The 19,950-nt window shown below is 41.7% G+C and overlaps 2 protein-coding genes across 2 annotated transcripts in view; both read left to right on the top strand.

The window, feature by feature from the left end:
* The first annotated feature begins 403 nt into the window (after nt 1-403).
* Nucleotides 404-4,384, top strand: brms1la (BRMS1 like transcriptional repressor a). Its single transcript, XM_021585135.2, has 11 exons — nt 404-918; nt 1,002-1,151; nt 1,265-1,355; nt 1,482-1,609; nt 1,814-1,893; nt 2,032-2,128; nt 2,348-2,437; nt 2,581-2,645; nt 2,857-2,896; nt 3,155-3,284; nt 3,396-4,384. The coding sequence occupies exons 2-11, from the start codon at nt 1,016-1,018 to the stop codon at nt 3,511-3,513; spliced, it is 975 nt and encodes a 324-aa protein (XP_021440810.1). The 5' UTR covers nt 404-918; nt 1,002-1,015; the 3' UTR covers nt 3,514-4,384.
* A 158-nt stretch (nt 4,385-4,542) lies between these two features.
* The window catches only part of LOC110505731 (tetratricopeptide repeat protein 7B-like), a 122,312-nt gene continuing 106,904 nt past the window's right edge, over nt 4,543-19,950 (top strand). Inside the window, 5 exon segments of the mRNA XM_036962931.1 lie at nt 4,543-5,324; nt 6,861-7,015; nt 7,355-7,523; nt 11,248-11,381; nt 18,672-18,793. Coding sequence (XP_036818826.1) covers nt 5,204-5,324; nt 6,861-7,015; nt 7,355-7,523; nt 11,248-11,381; nt 18,672-18,793 — 701 coding nt within the window. The 5' untranslated portion in view covers nt 4,543-5,203.

Genomic DNA, 19,950 nt, shown 5'->3' with positions numbered 1-19,950 from the left:
AATGCACTGATTTGAATGGAACTGGACAGGTAACAGCAAAATACCTGAAGCCAGACACCACATTGCTTACCCCAGTTCTGTCATTTCAGTTGAGATCTAGATCTGAAAGCTAATTTAGCGAAGTGAAAATACCGACAGTATTTATTGAAATATGTAGTTACAGTAGTACTGTAACTACATATTGACTTATATACGTTTTCATGCATGCTTTAATTATAAGCATATAAACTGGAAATTCGAGACAGTTACAGTACTACTGTAACTACATATTGACTTACATAAGGTTTCACGCATGCTTTAATTATCAGCATATTAATTGAAAATTCAAGACAATGTTCTCATTCTCAACTTTTCTTGATTTGATTTGTATGGTCTAACGAGATGGTGCGCTGCTTTGTCAAACCCTGGGGAATGTAGTTTGTGTTCTAACCCTTTTGTACAATTACTTCATGGTGAAATTGTTGTAAAACAACTACAATTCCCTGACATCGAAATGTACGTCAATTACGCGCCATTGAACCGCTGCGATTTATCGTTTGTTTTTAGCTTGGACGCTTGCTTGCTGGCTAGCTAGCTAACGTTAGCTAGCTTTCCATCAATGCTTACCGCTTATTCAATCAGACATACAACGATATTATTTATCTTTCTGTTTTTATATTTTGCTATTGCTATTTTTTTATACTAATCTTACCGACATATTCATGTCATCCGATGAACTGTGTAGTTTTCGAAAGATAGTTTCACTTGCTAGCTAGCTAGCTAGCAAGCGAGCTATCTTAATTTCCGGTGTTTTTTGTTGTTGTTTTATTCGCTAACTAACGTTAGCTTTGCAACGATTTTGGAAGCTATTTCTAAAGTAAATATCTATCTCTTTTTTGTTGGAAGTACAAAATACAATTACTTTGTTAGTAGTTGAAGGTAAGTTCAAGCTTTGAACTAGCATTATTATGACTAGTTCATTTATTTGGCATTGTGATACAAGCATTCTGATTAAAATCCAGGTAAGGAAGTCAACATGCCGGTACATTCTCGAGAAAAGAAAGAAAGTAACCACGAGGAGATGGAAGTCGACTATCCCGAACAAGATGGGAGCAGTTCAGACGAGGATGACACTGAGAGCTCGTCCGTGTCAGAGGATGGGGACAGCTCGGGTAAGAATTGTTTTACCAACCCAGTTTGTTTGTAAACTACAAGTGATTTGCTACACATGTTACATGAATGCACCTGTTTCATTGGTATTTTGGCTATCATGCATGTATTGTAGAGATGGATGATGAGGACTGTGAAAGGAGAAGGGTGGAGTGCCTTGATGAAATGACAAATCTGGAGAAACAATTTGGAGACCTGAAAGACCAGTAAGTCTCTGACTGCATTTACTGATTGGATTTACATTATACATATGTCTCAATTCCATTACAGTGGGTCAAACAGGTGAATGTATCTAAGGTTAACCAATTGTAGCCAATGCTGTTTTTGTTCAGGTTGTACAAGGAGAGGTTGAGTCAGGTGGATGCCAAACTCCAGGAGGTGATTGCAGGCAAGGCTTCGGAGTACCTGGACCCCCTGGCAAATCTGCAGGAGAACATGCAGATCAGAACAAAGGTTGCTGGTAAGTCTGTCGCAAGCTAATCTTTGGATTACATTATTTATGTAGCTTTAAACTGATTTCACAAATTGCTGTGGCATTGAACACCAGATTAATAAATGAAGGTTTCCTAATTGTCATCCAGAAGTTGACAAAGTAAATCTGATGAAGAAAATGGAATGAACAGTATGCTGGCATGTCTCACTGTCAAATTGTTTTCCTTCTCAGGGATCTACCGGGAGCTCTGTATAGAGTCTGTAAAAAACAAATACGACTGTGAAATCCAAGCAGCTTTCCAGCACTGGGAGGTGAGCATTGTTGTTGGGAAGTCCACATATCATAGCTCTACCCATGTCCGTCTTCAAACCTCTGATGTCAAATTAATTTATTTGTATGGCTTAATTGATTATCATTTGTAACCATTGATTCCTCTTTGTTTGTCTTAGAGTGAGAAGTTGCTATTGTTTGATACAGTGCAGAGTGAACTTGTGGAAAAGATCAGGCGACTGGAGGAGGACAGGCACAGTATAGACATAACCTCAGGTATCATCAAGTCATTGCGCGAGCCACTAACGTAGCATGCATAACCCAGCTCTCATATGGCTAGTTCCCCAAACAGTTGCAAGCCTAGTCCTGGACTTTAAAGCTATTTTAATGGAGCATGCTTTTTAGTCCAGGACTAGGCTCAGTCTGTGTCCAGGAAACTGTCCGATAGTGGCATGTCTTAATATTCCCTTTCCTCATTGACCCTTCTTTTCTCAGAGCTCTGGAAAGATGAGCTGCAGTCAAGGAAGAACAAGAGGAAAGATCCATTTAGTCCAGACAAAAAGAAGAAGCCAGTTGTTGTGTCAGATATCCTCTTTCATCATCTGAGTTTCAACAGAATGAGTCTCATTTTTTTTATTACAATCTTGGTCTGTGTTATGTGTGTACTTGTCCCACCCACTTTTTCACACTTGCCTTTATATACACCTGTATTTCCTTAACATCCGTACGACCATATATTGTCTACATGTTACAAGACTTGGATATACTGGAGGATTGGACAGCAGTCAGAAAGGTACCATGCCTCGTCGATGCATAGTATGGTCCTGTAGCTCAGTTGGTAGAGCCAGGATAGTGGGTTCGATTCCTGACACAACCTATACATGTATGTGTGACTGTAAGTCGCTTTGGATAAAAGCTTCTGCTAAATGTAATTTATTATTATATTAGTATGTTTTGGATTTATATGATGATGATCATATTCTAACAATTTTAATATCTTAAAGGCTGTGGCTACTTTGGGACCTCACAGAGGTAAAACTGATGGTAAGACTCAACTTCCATTTTGAATTAAAGACTTGTGCTGTAAATTGTTTACTCACTCTATTCTGTTATTGTGAGATCCTGTCCCTCATCTCTTTTTGGTTTTCTGAACCAAACTATGAATGAACACCATGCATAATAAACACAATTTAATGTCAGCAAGTTGAAATTATACTTTCTAAGAAGTTACTATACCAACTTGGATTGTGTACTTTTGTGACTAAATACATTTTTTTGTTTCCACCAAACATTAAATTCCAGTCTCCACCAATAAGAATGAAAAGTATCAGCATAATGCTCGATCAGAAGAGGGAAAGTTGAGTTATGACGGAGAATGGTACTGCCGTGGACAGATGATATGCATCGACAAGAAAGATGAATTTCCCACAAGGTGAGGATACTGGCATCCTTGGGAAATATACTTTTTTGGAAGCAAAGTATTTTATGTCCTTATTCTAACAATTTCAATGTTTAATCTTCTTCTCTTGCCCCCTGTCCAAAGAGCCATAATTACCACAATCAACCACGATGAGGTTTGGTTCAAACGACTAGACGGCAGTAAATCCAAGCTGTATGTCTCTCAGCTCCAGAAAGGCAAATACACTATTAAACACTCCTAATTTTCAGGTCAACTTGCACCACTCCCTCTCCAAAGCTCAGGAGTTATTCAAAGATCCCCATGGTGCCATCTTCTGCCTATTTCAAGTTTTCTAATGAATTCTGATTTAAATACTTAAAATACAATTTATATGAAATACAATTTTTTGTTAATTTCGTGAGATGGGTTTGGGTCCTCTAAATAGTATTGTATGTGACTAGGTGTGAATATGACCATGTTCCAATGTCATTTTTATTGGGCAAGACAGACAGATATGGAGAACATGAGTTTCCAGACTCTGTTTCTACAGGTTTGCCTTAACAGTAGCTCAAAGCATTCAGATGAGAAAATGTACTGTATAATGGACTAACACTGCAGGATCTATAGAAAGTTACATGGGACATCAGTATAGATCAGTATATCAGCCTCACATTGACAAGTATCCATTATCTCTTGCCATACCCATCTCTGCTAGTTGTACTTTTTGTAATTTATGATACATTCTTTGTAAGTGGTACGGTACTGGTGATGACTGTCTGTATAACTTTAACACTTATGTCTTACATCTTCCAATGCAGTATTCATTTGTTTCTTGCTGTCTGTCTTAATGACATTCCTACATAGGGTTTTAAAATTCTAGTAATGTTCCCAAAATTCCCAGGTTTTCCAGATAACCCGGTTGAAAGTGTCCCAGAATCAGAAGTGAATAAGCAGGAAATCTGCCCTAGATTTCTGGAAAACCTGTGAATTTTGGGAAAGTTACCAGAGCTTTGCAACCCTACTTGTACCTCACTTTGAGATGCTGTAGGTTTGCTAGAAAGGAACCACTGTCTTAATGTACAGAATAAAAGGAGCCTGCATGTTTTATATAAATAAAGGGAAAAATCTGTCTATAAACTTTGTCTGTATTTTTTTAGAGCCCAATAAAATTTTCTGAGAAGATCCAGTGAAATGCACATAACTTTTTCTACACTTAGCTTTTCCATGATCTCATGTCATGTGTGCTTGAGGTCAGCATCTATGTCCATATTTCTACAACAGAGTAAAAAAAAACATATCTTAAGCTGTTTTACTTGGGATAAAGATATGCCCCTAAATCACAGAACAGTTTGGAGATTACAGTCTTGTTTCATGTATAAAAGTTGCTGCAATACCATAATTTGTCACAACCAATTTCTCCTACCTAAACAGCCAAGTGTTTAATGAAAGCTTTTTTTTAACTTGCCCAAACACTAGTGCCAAGACTAAGATCAATATTTGAAATGTGTATTGAAGTGTAGTAATGTGAATGTTGGTGTGAAAATAATATGAACTAAACAGATCAAAAGCAGAACAAATGACTTGTATGTTGTATGCAAGGTTGCAGCAAGGAGTAGTCTTGTACTAAAGCCTTTTGGGAGAGTATCAATATGAATGTGGTGTTAAGTATTTAGATTTCATCACGACTGCCTGTATGTTCATAAACATGAGAAAAGTTGACTAAACAAAAAGTAAACATAGTGAAACAATACATAGCTGTGTGATTATGTCCTTGCATGCAGTTTGGGAAATGGCAATAAAACATTAATTAATAGTTTCACATCTGACAGATGTGAGAGTGACAGCTACCAGTGGGTATCGCTGTTTCCCTTCCGATGAACTTTTCCAACCCGTGTCGCAGCTGACGCTTCGTGGCTGTTGTGTTTTGGTCTCTGCTAGAGTCTGAACTGAAAATGACAGCGAGAAAGTCTGGGTCACGACTCGAGACAGAGATAGAACGAAGCCGTTCGGAAGGGCAATGGGACAAGATACCAGAGCTTGTACGGCAGCTCTCTGCCAAACTAATATCAAATGGTAAGATTTGCTCTGCGGTTCACTTAAAGATTTGGGGCCTGGACAGGGAACGGAATCCACGGGCTTTCCTAACCACGTCAGCGCGTCTACGTGAATGAAACTTCATTTGCGAGTGGCTGTCAAGTAGCCAGCTACTTCTAGAGGTCATGCGTCTGTAAGAATTAAATAATGATCTTGAACACACCGGTATAGTTTATATTTAGCGAAAACCCGAAGCTCCTTTGATCGTGCATACGCACTCACTTTGTCATTTCAGGCTAGCTACTGTATCTAACTAACTTGGACAGAGAGTGCAAATTCTCACTCATTAAATAGTTCTAAATTATTTTACTGAGCTAGCTATCTTACCAGTTGCATAGGTAGACTTCACATAAATAGTTTAAGAATATTTAGTCCTACATATCAGTGGCCTAATCATACACAATGGAGCGGCTTACAGAAATCAACATAAACAAAATTGAAATCTGTGCGAAATAACACGCTTCAAGGAGGGGGAAATGGTTTTCTTGACATATTTCAGTTAAATTTCTGTCTGTAAACGAGAAGTCGCCTAGCTGGAATGATTATGTCATTTAACTTCACCTTTAATGCCGCGTTCAAAACAACTAGGAACCGGCCTACAGACGTGATAAATTGACAACGTTTTCTCCGTGTTCCCAGTTGTTTTGAACGCGGCATAAATGTCCTATTTTGGCATGCAAGCATGTTTTGTTGACATAAACTGACATGCCTTCTTATGTCAGTCAGACCAGAGCATAGGGGGGTAGTTAACAAACTGGATTAGCCTACAAATAGCTTTAAAATCCAACATAGCATGAATATTTTTTTTTAATCGACATGAATTAGATTGAGCAATACAAGCGCCACTTTTATTCCATAGGCTGGGATCCGCACTATGCAGCTGTTGCAAGAGCACATCTTTCACTGGCAGTCCACTGGTTTAAAAAACAATGATCGATAAGCATCCTCCAAGCGTTTATTTAAGTTTGATAATATTTGGATGCCAACAGCAGTCACAACATTGGAAGACATAGCTTGGACTGTAGCCTACAAAAGCCTATTCCTGCTCTTTTCCCGTGATCCACACATTTGGTGTGTCATAGTGGTCTCTGACTTGTGGTCAGACTCGCTCAGGTGGAACAAACTTAAACTTTTTTTTCAGTGCTGATTTGAATGTAATTGAGAACAGAGAAGTGTCAGTCTATAGAAGGGGGTGAGAACCATGAGCCTCCTAGGTTTTGTATTAAAGTCAATGTAGCCAGAGGAGGATGGAAACTAGCTGTCCTCCTACAGTGGCTCTACCGTTCAGAGTGCTGTTGAGGGAACTGTAGACCTTCATTGCAAAACCGTGTGTTTTAATCAATTATTTGGTGATGTGATGAAAACTATACTAAATATATTATCTAAAAAGTGTAACTTTTTTAATGTTTCACTATTTTTTTTTTTTTTTTAAATTCACTGAGGATGGTCCTCCCCTTCCTCCTCTGAGGAGCCTCCATGGCTGGAGGTATAGACTAAACTCTGTTTGTGTTTCAGATGACCTGGGGAATCTGCTGCTGGGGGAAGCCAAGCTCCAGCAGTACCTCAAGGAGAACCCCATCAAGCAGGGGGCCAGCCCGAGGGGCCCAAGACCCCAGCTTGTAGAGGTCCACAAGCACCTGACCGCTGCCCTGGACCGAGGGAACCTCAAGGTAGATGTTAATGATATAACACCTTTAGCCATTAGTATTCGTCATATTCTCCAGTCTAGTTTACTCTTGTAAGTGTTATAACAGTGTAGTCCAGTCTTATAACAGTATTATAATACTGCAAAAGGGTAACACTGGTTTAATCAGGATCTGGCTCTACACTCACTGCTTTCCCAAACTGAGAGAATCCCCTTTGAATTGTATAACCTCATATTACTGCCTCACTCCCTCATGCTGCTAGTATGCACCCTTTTTCTCTGAAATCTGAACATGTATTTTTGTGTTCAGGAGAAAACATATGGCTACACAGTAACTGTCTCTTCTCTTTCCTTTTGTGCCTAGTCGGACTACATGCAAGAGGCTAGTATGTTGATGGCCAAGCTGTCCTATGTGGAGGGAGACTATAGTGAGGCCTTCAACCAGTATGGCAAAGTGACCCTGGACGAGCTGGCACTGGTGGGAGCCCCCGTCTACCGTCTCTCTATGATTGCCGAAGCATACGCTACCAAAGGTAAGAGCTTAGGGTACCATAATGCCCTCACATTACACCAGTCAGGGTTTTTCCTGGCTCAAAAAGGGGCTTAGGTGGTGGCAGTGGCCACAAGAAAACCTTTGGGTTGCCTGCCCAAAAAGGTCCTGTGCTGGAAAACCCTGCCAGTATTTCCCATTTCGAAATCTGTGCAACAAAATTGTCCAGGGGAACAGATCTATGGTACGGGAAACACTGCATAACCAAACCGTCTATTCTACTACCAAATTTCAGCTTCAATCTCAACTCCGCTTCAGTACTCGACACATTCATTCTAGTAATTTGGTGAATTTGTCTCTTCTAAAGGACATTGAGCCTAATCTGTGGTGCTGAAGCCCTCTGTTCTTTCACTGCCTCAGTCATGTATTGAGAAAGTGCTGGGGTGAATGTATTACCTAACTCTGCTGGTCTGGTCAGTCTGAGTCTTAACCTGGTGCCTGCCCTGCCGTTGCACCCCTGAACTCTGTCACTGTATGCTTGACAGGGGGACAATTAGCTTGGCTGATGAGAACACAATGTGACCTCCCCTCAGAATTCTGCACTAATACAGGGGGATGTTTGATTGACCTGCTGTAAAATGGAGATGGTTTTGATGGATAAGTAATGGCGTTTTAAATGTCCTATAATAGAGTCAGTTGCTGTATCTAAATCTAGTGTGTATATTAAAATGGACATGATATGGAGGAAAAATCAATCCATTGTCTCTGTAAAGAGGAACTTGACAGAGCAGCACCAGTCTTCTGAGCTAGTATACCCTGCAATGTGTTGATGGGCCATATGGTGGCAGTAGATGTTCACTGTTCACTATGCTTATGTTTGCTCATGCAGAGAGGAGTCCTCACACACACACTGTCTGTCTGTCTGTCTGTCTGTCTGTCTGTCTGTCTGTCTGTCTGTCTGTCTGTCTGTCTGTCTGTCTGTCTGTCTGTCTGTCTGTCTGTCTGTCTGTCTGTCTGTCTGTCTGTCTGTCTGTCTGTCTGTCTGTCTGTCTGTCTGTCTGTCTGTCTGTCTGTCTGTCTGTCTGTCTGTCTGTCTGTCTGTCTGTCTGTCTGTCTGTCTGTCTGTCTGTCTGTCTGTCTGTCTGTCTGTCTGTCTGTCTGTCTGTCTGTCTGTCTGTCTGTCTGTCTGTCTGTCTGTCTGTCTGTCTGTCTGTCTGTCTGTCTGTCTGTCTGTCTGTCTGTCTGTCTGTCTGTCTGTCTGTCTGTCTGTCTGTCTGTCTGTCTGTCTGTCTGTCTGTCTGTCTGTCTGTCTGTCTGTCTGTCTGTCTGTCTGTCTGTCTGTCTGTCTGTCTGTCTGTCTGTCTGTCTGTCTGTCTGTCTGTCTGTCTGTCTGTCTGTCTGTCTGTCTGTCTGTCTGTCTGTCTGTCTGTCTGTCTGTCTGTCTGTCTGTCTGAAAGAAAGAAAGAAAGAAAGAAAGAAAGAAAGAAAGAAAGAAAGAAAGAAAGAAAGAAAGAAAGAAAGAAAGAAAGAAAGAAAGAAAGAAAGAAATAGAGTCAGTTGCTGTATCTAAATCTAGTGTGTATATTAAAATGGACATGATATGGAGGAAAAATCAATCCATTGTCTCTGTAAAGAGGAACTTGACAGAGCAGCACCAGTCTTCTGAGCTAGTATACCCTGCAATGTGTTGATGGGCCATATGGTGGCAGTAGAGGTTCACTGTTCACTATGCTTATGTTTGCTCATGCAGAGAGGAGTCCTCACACACACACACTGTCTGTCTGTCTGTCTGTCTGTCTGTCTGTCTGTCAGAAAGAAAGAAAGAAAGAAAGAAGCTCTACCGTAGCGTGGAGCCCCTCAATACAGCAGCCTAGTATACACACGGCACACACACACAAATCTGTCCCCCTCTATACATACAGCAGCCTATCCTAGGATTTACACAGACCGACCGGTGATGCAAGCAGTTGCCCATACAGCATACATCACTGTGGAGCGACTGCATTGCGTAGGCAACCCCGCCCCCACATAGGCACACACACGTCTCCTCCCCGGGCCGTATTGCCAGCAATCATACTGTGTATATGGAGTGAAGCATTGAAACATTAGGGCTTGACCTGAATTTAGGCAAGCTGACTTTATAGCCGGAAACATCTAGAATGGAAGGAAGTCTCTTCAGATGAAGCTCTCTTTTATGTTAAACAGCATCATTTCTTATATAGTCCTTTGTTGGCTGTGTAAGGCAGTGTTGATAGATAGCATAACCTGAGTTCATTAGTCATTTTGTGTGACTTTGTCTGTACCAGCCATCTTGTTTGTCCGATGGCGGGAATGGGAAGACATTACTGCTGTTTTAATTTTAATGAGCGTCCTAATCGAGAGGAGTGGAGGGGAGGAGGAGGTCAGGCCGGCCTGTTTAGAGTAACACAGGAGCCCATTAGGCTGTGAGAGTACCACAGTGGTATGAATAAGTTATCTGGCACGGCAGCTGAGAGAGCAGAGCCATACAATGACAACAGAACCCCCCGGCTCCAGTCATTAACATACCCGCATCTCCACCACAGGAAATCTTTATAAGGCAAAGACAAGCATGGCTGCATACATCTATCTCTCTCGCTCTCTCCATCCATCCATCCATGGTGGCGGTCCGTCCATCTGTGACAGAGCATGTTAATCTCTCCATCTGTTTGTTTCTGCCTCCTCTGTCTTTCTGTTTCTTTGCTTATCTATAACTCTCTCTCTCTCTCCTCCCCCCTCTCTCTCTCTACCTCCGTCCCTCTCTGTCTTTCTGTTTCTTTATCTATGTATAGCTCTCCTCCCCTCTCTACTTCAATCCCTCTCTGTCTTTCTCTCTTGCATCAGTATTCATGTTCCAGTCATGTCCTATAAAGAGAAGACGTCTGCACCTCTATGGTACTAGAGGTTTCAGGGTGTGTAAATTAATCATGTGGGGTTGATGGAAGAACCGTTTGGCTTGTATTGTTTGGACCCTTTTAGTGAATGGCTCTATTTGAGCGTCACACAGTTGGAGTAGTCTTATGTAATTCCAGAGGCTAGAGCTATTTATAATGAATGAGTTATTAAGGCTATTATCTATTATTAATGCGTTGTTTGAAACGGGTGCTTTGGGAACTGCAGATTCGGTTTCATAACAACGAGGTGTGTGTAGCCACAATGGAAGTGTTGTGCTTTTCTACATATTGTCTTGTTACAAACAGAATGGTCTGGTGATTGATAGAACCGGCCCACACAAAACAAGATACAGTTTACCCAAAGGTCAGACAGGGATACTTTTCCTCATAGTATCCTTTTAGGGCCCGAGATATTCCTTCGCACGTGAGTTTACATGGAAAACTCTGACTACAACAAAGGCCCAGAGTTTTTCCTTGCCAGGTCACAAAATCAGGGAAACTCAGGGCCTTACATGAGGGAAAAGAGTGAGGGCCTTCATTTGTAGAAGAGTGAGAGCCAGAAGTAGAAGGCGATTGTTGTCCTAATCTCCTCTTTAGAAGAAAGGAAGGCTTCTTCAGTTCTTGGCTGACATGAGGTGAGGCTGGTGGCTGTCCTTGACTCCGATGATTGTACACTATGCACATGCATCCGCACACGCACAAACACACACAGACACTAAAGCTTGAGCGTGAACTTTAAAACCTGGTGGGCTGCATTGTGTGGTCTTATCCTGACCAGTGGCAAGGCCACAGTACTGTATGTGAGGTGTAGAGTATACAGATGTTTTTTTAAATTCCTTAATTTCTTCTCTCCAGGTCTGTGTCTTGAGAAAGTCCCGGCTGCATCTCCGTCCCTGTCCAATTATAACGTGGACAAAGACCAGGAAGTGATTACCTGCTATGAGAAGTCTGGAGACATTGCCCTGCTCTACCTACAGGAAGTAGAGAAGGTAACCTAGCAACCAGCTAACATTGGCTTTACAAGTGGATGTGTTGATGGGAGGGAGAATATGGGGATGCTTTAATCACTGTGACAAAACCAAATCATTTTCAGGTGATCTAGGCTAATACTAACAAAATAATCAACCCTCTTTTAAATGACAGTTTAAGGTATACTCGGCTAGATGACGTTGCCATGAGCAGCACTGCAGATATTAAGATGAGCGGGATGCAAGACTGCAACGTGATAGCAACGGGACCAAAACAGCGGAGAAGTTTAGTCTCGAGCTTCAACACTCTTAGTTGTTTACTGCTGTTTACTTTGTGCATCTACGTCATCTTGCTGAGTCGATTTTTAAGTTACAATTACAAATAGCCAAGACTAAGGGCCAGTCACCAGTAACTTAACTTTTGTTCTCGGATTGTTGCTGTTTGACATTTTAAAGGGAAGTTTGCAGAATGAGGTTGCTGTTAAACATTCAGATTTGGGTGGCCGGCCGCGACCGCGAGACCCATGTGGTGGCGCACAATTGGCCCAGCGTTGTCTGGGTTAGGGGGGATTTGGCCTGCAGGAATGTCCTTGTCCCATCGCGCACTAGCAACTCCTGTGGCGGGCCAGGCGCAGTGCACTCTGACAATACAGTGTTTCCTCCGACACATTGGTGCGGCTGGCTTCCGGGTTAAGTGGGCATTGTGTTTCGGGGGACGCATGGCTCTCGACCTTCGCCTCTCCCGAGTCCATACGGGAGTTGCAGTGTTGAGACAAGACTGTAACTACCAATTGGATACCACGAAATTGGGGAGAAAAAGGGGTGAGAAAAAAAACCTACTGTTCAAAAGTTTGGGGTCGCTTAGAAATGTCCTTGTTTTTGACATAAAAGCACATTTTTGTCAATAAAATAACGTGAAATACAGTGTAGACATTGTTAATGTTGTAAATGACGATTGTAGCTGGAAACGTTAGATTTTTTATGGAATATCTACATAGGCGTACAGAGGCCCATTATCACCAACCATCACTCCTGTGATCCAATGGCACGTTGTGTTAGCTAATCCAAGTTTATAATTTTAAAAGGCTAATTGATCATTAGAAAACCCTTTTGCAATTATGTTAGCACAGCTGAAAACTGTTGTTCTGATTAAAGAAGCAATACAACTGGCCTTCGTTAGACTAGTTGAGTATCTGGAGCATCAGCATTTGTGGGTTCGATTACAGGCTTCAAATGGCCAGAAATAAAGAACTTTCTTCTGAAACTTGTCAGTCTATACTTGTTCTGAGAAATGACAGCTATTCCATGTGAGAAATTGTCAAGAAACTGAAGATCTCGTACAACGCTGTATATTACTCCCTTCACAGAACAGAGCAAACTGTGGGAGGCCCCGGTGCACAACTGAGCAAGAGGACAAGTACATTAGAGTGTCTAGTTTGAGAAACAGCCACCTCACAAGTCCTCAACTGGCAGCTTCATTAAATAGTACCCGCAAAACACCAGTCTCAACGTCAACAGTTTATGAGGCGACTCTGGGATGCTGGCCTTCTAGTCATAGTTACAAAGAAAAAGCCATATTTCAGACTGGCCAATACTAATAAAATATTAAGATGGGCAAAAGAACACAGACACTAGGGGAACTAGAGGAACTCTGCCTAGAAGTCCAGCATCCAGGAGTCGCCTCTTCACTGTTGACATTGAGACTGGTGTTTTGCGAGTACTATTTAATGAAGCTGCCAGTTGAGGACTTGTGAGGCATCTGTTTCTCAACTTAGTGTTACAGCATGTTTGGGGTAAATCCAATACAGCACATTACTGATTACCACTCTCTATTTTTTCAATCAGTGGTGGCTGCATCATGTTATGGGTATGCTTGTAATCGTTAAGGACTGGAGAGTATTTCAGGATAAAAAAAATCAACAGAATGGAGCTAAGCAACAGGCAAAATCCTAGAGGAAAACCTGGTTCAGTCTACTTAACACCAGACACTTGGAGATTAATTCACCTTTCAGCAGGACAATAACCTGAAACACAAGGCCAAATCTACAATGGAGTTGCTTACCAAGAAGACAGTGAATGTTCTTGGGTGGCAGAGTTTCAGTTTTGACATAAATCTGCTTGAAAATCTGTGGCAAAACTTGATGATGGTTATCTAGCAATGATCAACAACCAATTTGACAGAGCTTGAATAATTTTGAAAATGATAAATGGGCAAATGTTTTATAATCCAGAGTGTACAAAACTCTTAGACGTACCTAGAAAGACTCACAGCTGTCGACACTGCCAAAGGTGATTCTAACATGTGCTGACTCAGGGGTGTGTACCAGTCAAAAGTTTGGACACACCTACTCATTCCAAGGTTTTTCTTTATTTTTACTATTTTATACATTGTCACATAATAGTGAAGACATCAAATCTATGAAATAACACATGGAATCATGTAGTAACCAAAAAGTGTTAAACAAATCAAAATATATTTTATATTTGAGATTCTTCAATGTAGCATTTCAGTTAACAGGTGTGCCTCGTTAAAAGTAAATTTGTGGAATTTCTTTCCTTCTTAATGCGTTTGAGCCAATCAGTTGTGTTGTGACATGGTAGGGGTGGTATATACTGTAGAAGATATCCCTATTTGCTAAAAGACCAAGTCTATATTATGACAAGAACAGCTCAAATAAGCAAAGAGAAACAACAGTCCATCATTACTTCGAGACATGCAGGTCAATCAGTCCGGAAAATTTCAAGAACTTTGAAAGTTTCTTCAAATGCAGTCGCAAAAACCATCAAGAGCTATGATGACACTGGTTCTCATGACGACCGCCACAGGAAAGGAAGACCCAGAGTTACCTCTGCTGTAAAGGATAAGTTCATTAGTTACCAGCCTCAGAAATTGCAGCCCAAATAAATGCTTCACAGAGTTCAAGTAACAGACACATCTCAATATCAACTGTTCAGAGGAGACTGTGTGAATCAGGCCTTCATGGTCAAATTGCTGCAAAGAAACCACTACTAAAGGACACCAATAATAAGAAGAGACTTGCTTGGGCCAAGAAACACGAGCAATGGACACTAGACTGGTGGATATCTGTCCTTTGGTTGGATGAGTCCGATTTTGCGATTTTTGGTTCCAACCGCCGTGTCTTTGTGAGATGCAGAGTAGGTGAACAGATGATCTCCGCATGTGTGGTTCGCTCCGTGAAGCATGGAGGAGGAGGTGTGATGGTGTGGGGGAGTTTTTTTGCTGACACTGTCTGTGATTTATTTACAATTCAAGGCTCACTTAACCAGCATGGCTACCTCAGCATTCTGCAGTGATATGCCATCCCATCTGGTTGGTGCTTAGTGGGACTATCATAAGTTTTTCAACAGGACAATAACTCAACACTGGTTGAGAGAATGCCAAGACTGTAAAATGCTGTCATCAAAGCAAAGCGTGGCTACTTTGAAGAATCTCAAATATAAAATATATTTTGATTTGTTTAATACTTTTTTTGGTTACTACATGATTCCATATGTGTTATTTCATATAAAGAAAACCCTTGAATGAGTAGGTGTGTCCAAACTTTAAACATGCACTGTATTTGTTGTGTGACAAAACTGCACTCTTTAGATTGGCCTTTTACTGTCCCCAGCACAATGTGCACATGTCTAATGACCATGCTGTTTAAACAGCTTCTTGATATGCCACACCTGTCTGGTTGATGGATTATCTTGGCAAAGGAGAAATACTAACTAACTGGGATGTAAACAAATTGTACACAAAATGAGAGAAACAGTATTTTTGTATGTATGTAAAATTCAAGGGATCTTTTATTTCAACTCATGAAACATGGAACCAACACTTCACATGTTGCATTTATATTTTTGTTCAGCATATAAACCATCATTCAACCAAGCTTAATAGGTTTACAATTTTGTTAAAGTAATTTACCTATTGTCAAAAGCACCGTTAAATGATAAAAAACAGATGTTTTTTGATGTGAACCTGTTGTGAACCCGTTTTCTCCATTGAGCCTGGGCATCCGACTCCACATCTGTATTGCAGAGTTGTCAATGATGTGGTCGGTTTTCAATTGGCTTACGCTTATCACATGGTTTGTAAAGGCTGAAATATTGTGCGTTGGGATGCTATCGGAAGCTTTAACATTTGTAACAAGCATGCTATCAAACATCCGTTGTTACACCCCTGTAATTAATAAGTTAGTCATAAATGTTTCCAAAACTAAAAGCATTGTATTTGGGACAAATCATTCACTAAACCTCAACTTCATCTCGTAATGAATAATGTGGAAATTGAGCAACTGCTTGGAGTTACCCTGGATTGTAAACTGTCATGGTCAAAACATTGATACAACAGTAGCTAAGATGGGGAGTAGTCTGTCCATAATAAAACACTGCTCTGCATTCTTAACACTATCAACAAGTCAGGTCCTACAAGCCCTGGTTTTGTCACACCTAGACTACTGTTCAGTAGTGTGGTCAGGTGCCACAAAGAGGGACTTGGGGAAATTTCAGTTGGCTCAGAACAGGACAGCACGGCTGGCCCTTAAAAGTACAGGGAGACCTAACATTAATGACATGCATGTCAATCTCTAATGGTTCAAAGTGGAAGAGAGATTGATATCATCATTACTTATTTTCGTAAGAGGTGTTGATAAGCTGAATGTACCGAGCTGTCTGTTTTAAAATACTAGCACACAGCTTGGGCACCCATGTATACCCCACAAGACCTGCCACCAGAGGTCTCTTCACAGTCCCCAAGTCCAGAACAGACTTTGGGAGGCTCACAGTACCACATAGAGCCATGACTACATTGAACTCTATCCCACATCAGATAACTGATGCAAGCAGCACAATCAGATTTAAAAAGCAGGTAAATATACACCTTATGGAACAGCGGGGACTGTGAAGTAACACAAACATAGACACATGCATACACACACATGATAACAAACACACTATACACAGATGTACACATGGATTTTGTGTTGTAGATATGTGGTAGTAGAGTATGGCCCTGAGTGCACACACTTAATGTGTTGTGAATTCTGTAATGAATGTATTGTAATGTATTTAAAATTGTATAACTGCCTTAATTCTGCTGGACCCCAGGAAGAGTCGGTGCTGCCTTGGCAGCAGCTAATTGGGATCCATAATAAATACAAATTACAGACTGCAATGATCACCAGTTACATGTCATTATTACTGTGTAACTATGCATAATTACAATTCATTATAATTCTTGTTACAGCGTAATTGCATAAATGCACTGTAATAAGGACCCCTTAAAATGAAGTGTTACCAACATTTTATAGAAACTTTTGCATAAAGACCGTTCAGATGGAATATCAATCTACATTGTTAGATTTGTGGAAATATATCATGCAACCTGACCTTTAATGAATCGCTATCCTTCCTTGGTTTCCCCAATAAGTGGATTGGACTTGCCTGTAATTAACTCATTCATGAATTGATTGGATTTGTATAGGGCTTTTCCAGTGCTCAAAGCGGCAACCATTTTGTGCCAGAACGCTCACCACACATCAGCTAATGTTTGGGAGTTGGACCTGCCTGTGTGCTAGTGTATTAGACAGTGCAGTAGGCCTATACCCCATCAGAAGTGCTGGTGTCTGTACTATTAGTACCATAGTGGTTGAAGGGGGCCAGGTTCATCAGCAGATCGATGCAGCATTGACAGACTGGCCCAGACTGTTCCTGTGTCTGACCTTGGCCGCTGTTTCAACCAGCAACTTTTTTCTCCACTCGGATTTGTTCTGCCAACAGGGTTTTCCCTTGCATTTTATTTTCTATCTCTTTCTGTCTGCTCTCTGTTTCCCTCTCTTTGCTTTTTCTATCTCTTTCTTTCTCTCCATCTCTCTGTCTCTGCTCTCTCTCTCTCTCTCTCTCTCTATTTTTCTTTATTTCTTTCTTACTTTCTGTATTTGTCTCTCTTCTCTCTCTCTTCCTCTCCCTCTCTCCTTTTCTGCTCTCTCCATCTCTGAGTCTTTCCTGGCCTCTCTGAGGGGTTGCAGAACAGTGTAGCAACCTTTTATATGTTTTTCATTTCAGCAGCCCTGCTATCTAGTCAGTCTGAATGCATATATATGCTATCATGTGGGAACTCACTCAATAACATTCTCCCATCCCCAGTGCTAGCCTGTCTGATGCTATTCTGGCCCTGAGGCCTTTGGTGTGACTACTCTGTTGAGTTATGGTGTTCACAGTGTAGAGATAGTGAATGGTTTTCAGACCTTCTATTTTGTGCAAGTGTCCTTAAGTGTCCTTAGTTGAAGAGCAATGATGCAAATACTAATTTGGCCCATTTTTGGGGCTCATGGTGTCATTTTAGTTACCAAGCCTCAGGATAGAGCTGTGCTGTTGCTCTAAAATGTCATAACTGTATGTGCTATTTGAATTCAATATTTAAACTAATCTAGTGGCATCAATTCACTCCCCCAAAAAGCCACAGGCTTTACCCCTGCATTTTCTTTCTTCTGTATCGGCTGTTAGAATTCAATATTGAAATTCTAATTTAGTGCAACTGATTCACATTGGAGCGGCACGTCCCCAAATAGCTCCCTCCCCACCTCCAGCACACGCCTTTCCCTTCCCCACCTACATTCCCAGCCCACCCACACATCCAGAACACCAGGTCGGAGAGAGCTGCCCCCCTGTAATTGAACCGGCAGCTGATTCCATACAGCATACAGAGAGACACTGATACAATACCCAGGAGATTAATGGGGCAACAGCACTAAAGCCAGGTATCTATCTCTCTCTCTCAGTGTATCATGTGCCAGACAGGCAGCACAAGGTGTAAGGACACAAGCTACCTGCTGCTGAATGAAATAATTTCATATTTTTGACAGACAGAGAGAGGAGAGTGGGAACACAATGGGGACCTTCTGGTTGGACTGATGGAGAGAAAATAGGGGGAGGAGAGGGTTAGGAGGGGGAAGAGAGGAGGAGGAGGGGAAAGAGAGGAGAGGGGGATGAAGAGAAGAGAGTAGCAGCCATGGTTCTTCAATCTTCCCCTTGTCCTCTCTCCTCTTATCTCTTTCTTTCCTTCTAGGTCTACTATTATCTGATGTTATCTAGGTTGTGTTTTCTTATCTCTCTGGTTACCGATCTGGTTTTGGAAGTACAATATTGTGGTTTATGAATTAAAACGTTTGGCTGATTTGCGTATGCACAGTGTAACAGTCTATTGCTGATGCAGAATGTGAACACATCTTCAAGCATCGCATTGTGGTACAAGAGGTGTCTCCAATGCTCCATCCTCTGTTCTCTGGTCAACTTGATGTGTTTCAGGCCCTCAGTGCGGGGTTGCAGAACCGCAGTCCAAAGCCAGGTCCAGTGGCCCAGGAGCAGGAGCTGGGATACTTCCTGGAGACGGGACTTCAGAGGGCACATGTCATCCACTTCAAAAATGGGTAAGAGAGTGAGAGCATGTGTGTGGAATAATCCTACACTGACATCCAGGCTTGTTATGAATTCATCCCTAACCCACTGTGTGTGTTGCTGCTTCCTGTCAATCTTCCCTCTCTCCACTGTCACTCTTCCCTCTCTCCAATGTCACTCTCTTCTCTCTCTCTACTGTCACTCTTCTCTCTCTCTACTGTCACTCTTCCTTCTCTCTACTGTCACTCTTCCCTCTCTCCACTGTCACTCTTCCCTCTCTCTACTGTCACTCTTCCCTCTCTCCACTGTCACCCTTCCCTCTCTCCACTGTCACTCTTCCCTCTCTCCACTGTCACTCTTCCCTCTCTCCACTGTCACTCTTTCTTCCAGTCCAAGGGTCCGTTTGTCTCAGGACGCATAGTAGGTATTCCTCCACTCCTCTCTGCCCTAGAATAGCACTGTGTTTGACTTACAATCCCCCCCAGAGAAAACAATGCTCTTGTATTACCATAGAGACTCAGGTTGACTTGCAACTCAAAGCCAAGATGCCAAGCCCAGACCTGCCAAGCTGCATGCATTTTGCGTACCATGCACACAATTTGAGGTGAATGTACGCAGTATGAAAAACGACCATAAAATACACAAAAATAGGCTTGTAGTTGGCACTTTGTGGTTTTTGACTCAACCGTCTGAAGTTGAAACTGAGCCAATCAGAGTACTAGGGCGATGAGGAAATATCTCTCCGCCCTCCAGCTGGATGGCAGCTCCCTACTTTGTCCATTGATACCACTGATGTGTGATGAAAAAGGGAAAATGTAAAGCTCATAACCATTGATATTGAGATGTGTCTGTTACTTGAACTCTGTGAAGCATTTATTTGGGCTGCAATTTCTGAGGCTGGTAACTAATGAACTTATCCTTTACAGCAGAGGTAACTCTGGGTCTTCCTTTCCTGTGGCGGTCGTCATGAGAACCAGTGTCATCATAGCTCTTGATAGTTTTTGCGACTGCATTTGAAGAAACTTTCAAACCAAAGCTAAGGCAAGATTATGAAAAAGGTAGTTAGTTACAGCGTTTAGTCAACTCAGCGAGAACACTTTATTGCCCGCACCTGCTTTGATCTCCTCAAAGGTAGTAGGTGTGAGTGCATTGATGATGAAGGAAACATGTGCAGTGTTGCGGTAGTTCT

The sequence above is a fragment of the Oncorhynchus mykiss genome, chromosome 25 (assembly GCF_013265735.2).
Source record: "Oncorhynchus mykiss isolate Arlee chromosome 25, USDA_OmykA_1.1, whole genome shotgun sequence".
Taxonomy (NCBI): Eukaryota; Metazoa; Chordata; class Actinopteri; order Salmoniformes; family Salmonidae; genus Oncorhynchus; species Oncorhynchus mykiss.
This window is presented reverse-complemented; position numbering and strand designations above follow the sequence as displayed.

What these genes read in the sequence shown, in the direction of transcription:
- brms1la (XM_021585135.2), top strand. Translation starts at nt 1,016, where the DNA reads ATGCCGGTACATTCTCGAGAAAAGAAAGAAAGTAACCACGAGGAGATG. An exon ending in GATCAGAACAAAGGTTGCTG is followed by an intron (nt 1,610 to 1,813) that starts GTAAGTCTGTCG and finishes TTTCCTTCTCAG; the next exon opens with GGATCTACCGGGAGCTCTGT. An exon ending in CAGCTTTCCAGCACTGGGAG is followed by an intron (nt 1,894 to 2,031) that starts GTGAGCATTGTT and finishes TGTTTGTCTTAG; the next exon opens with AGTGAGAAGTTGCTATTGTT.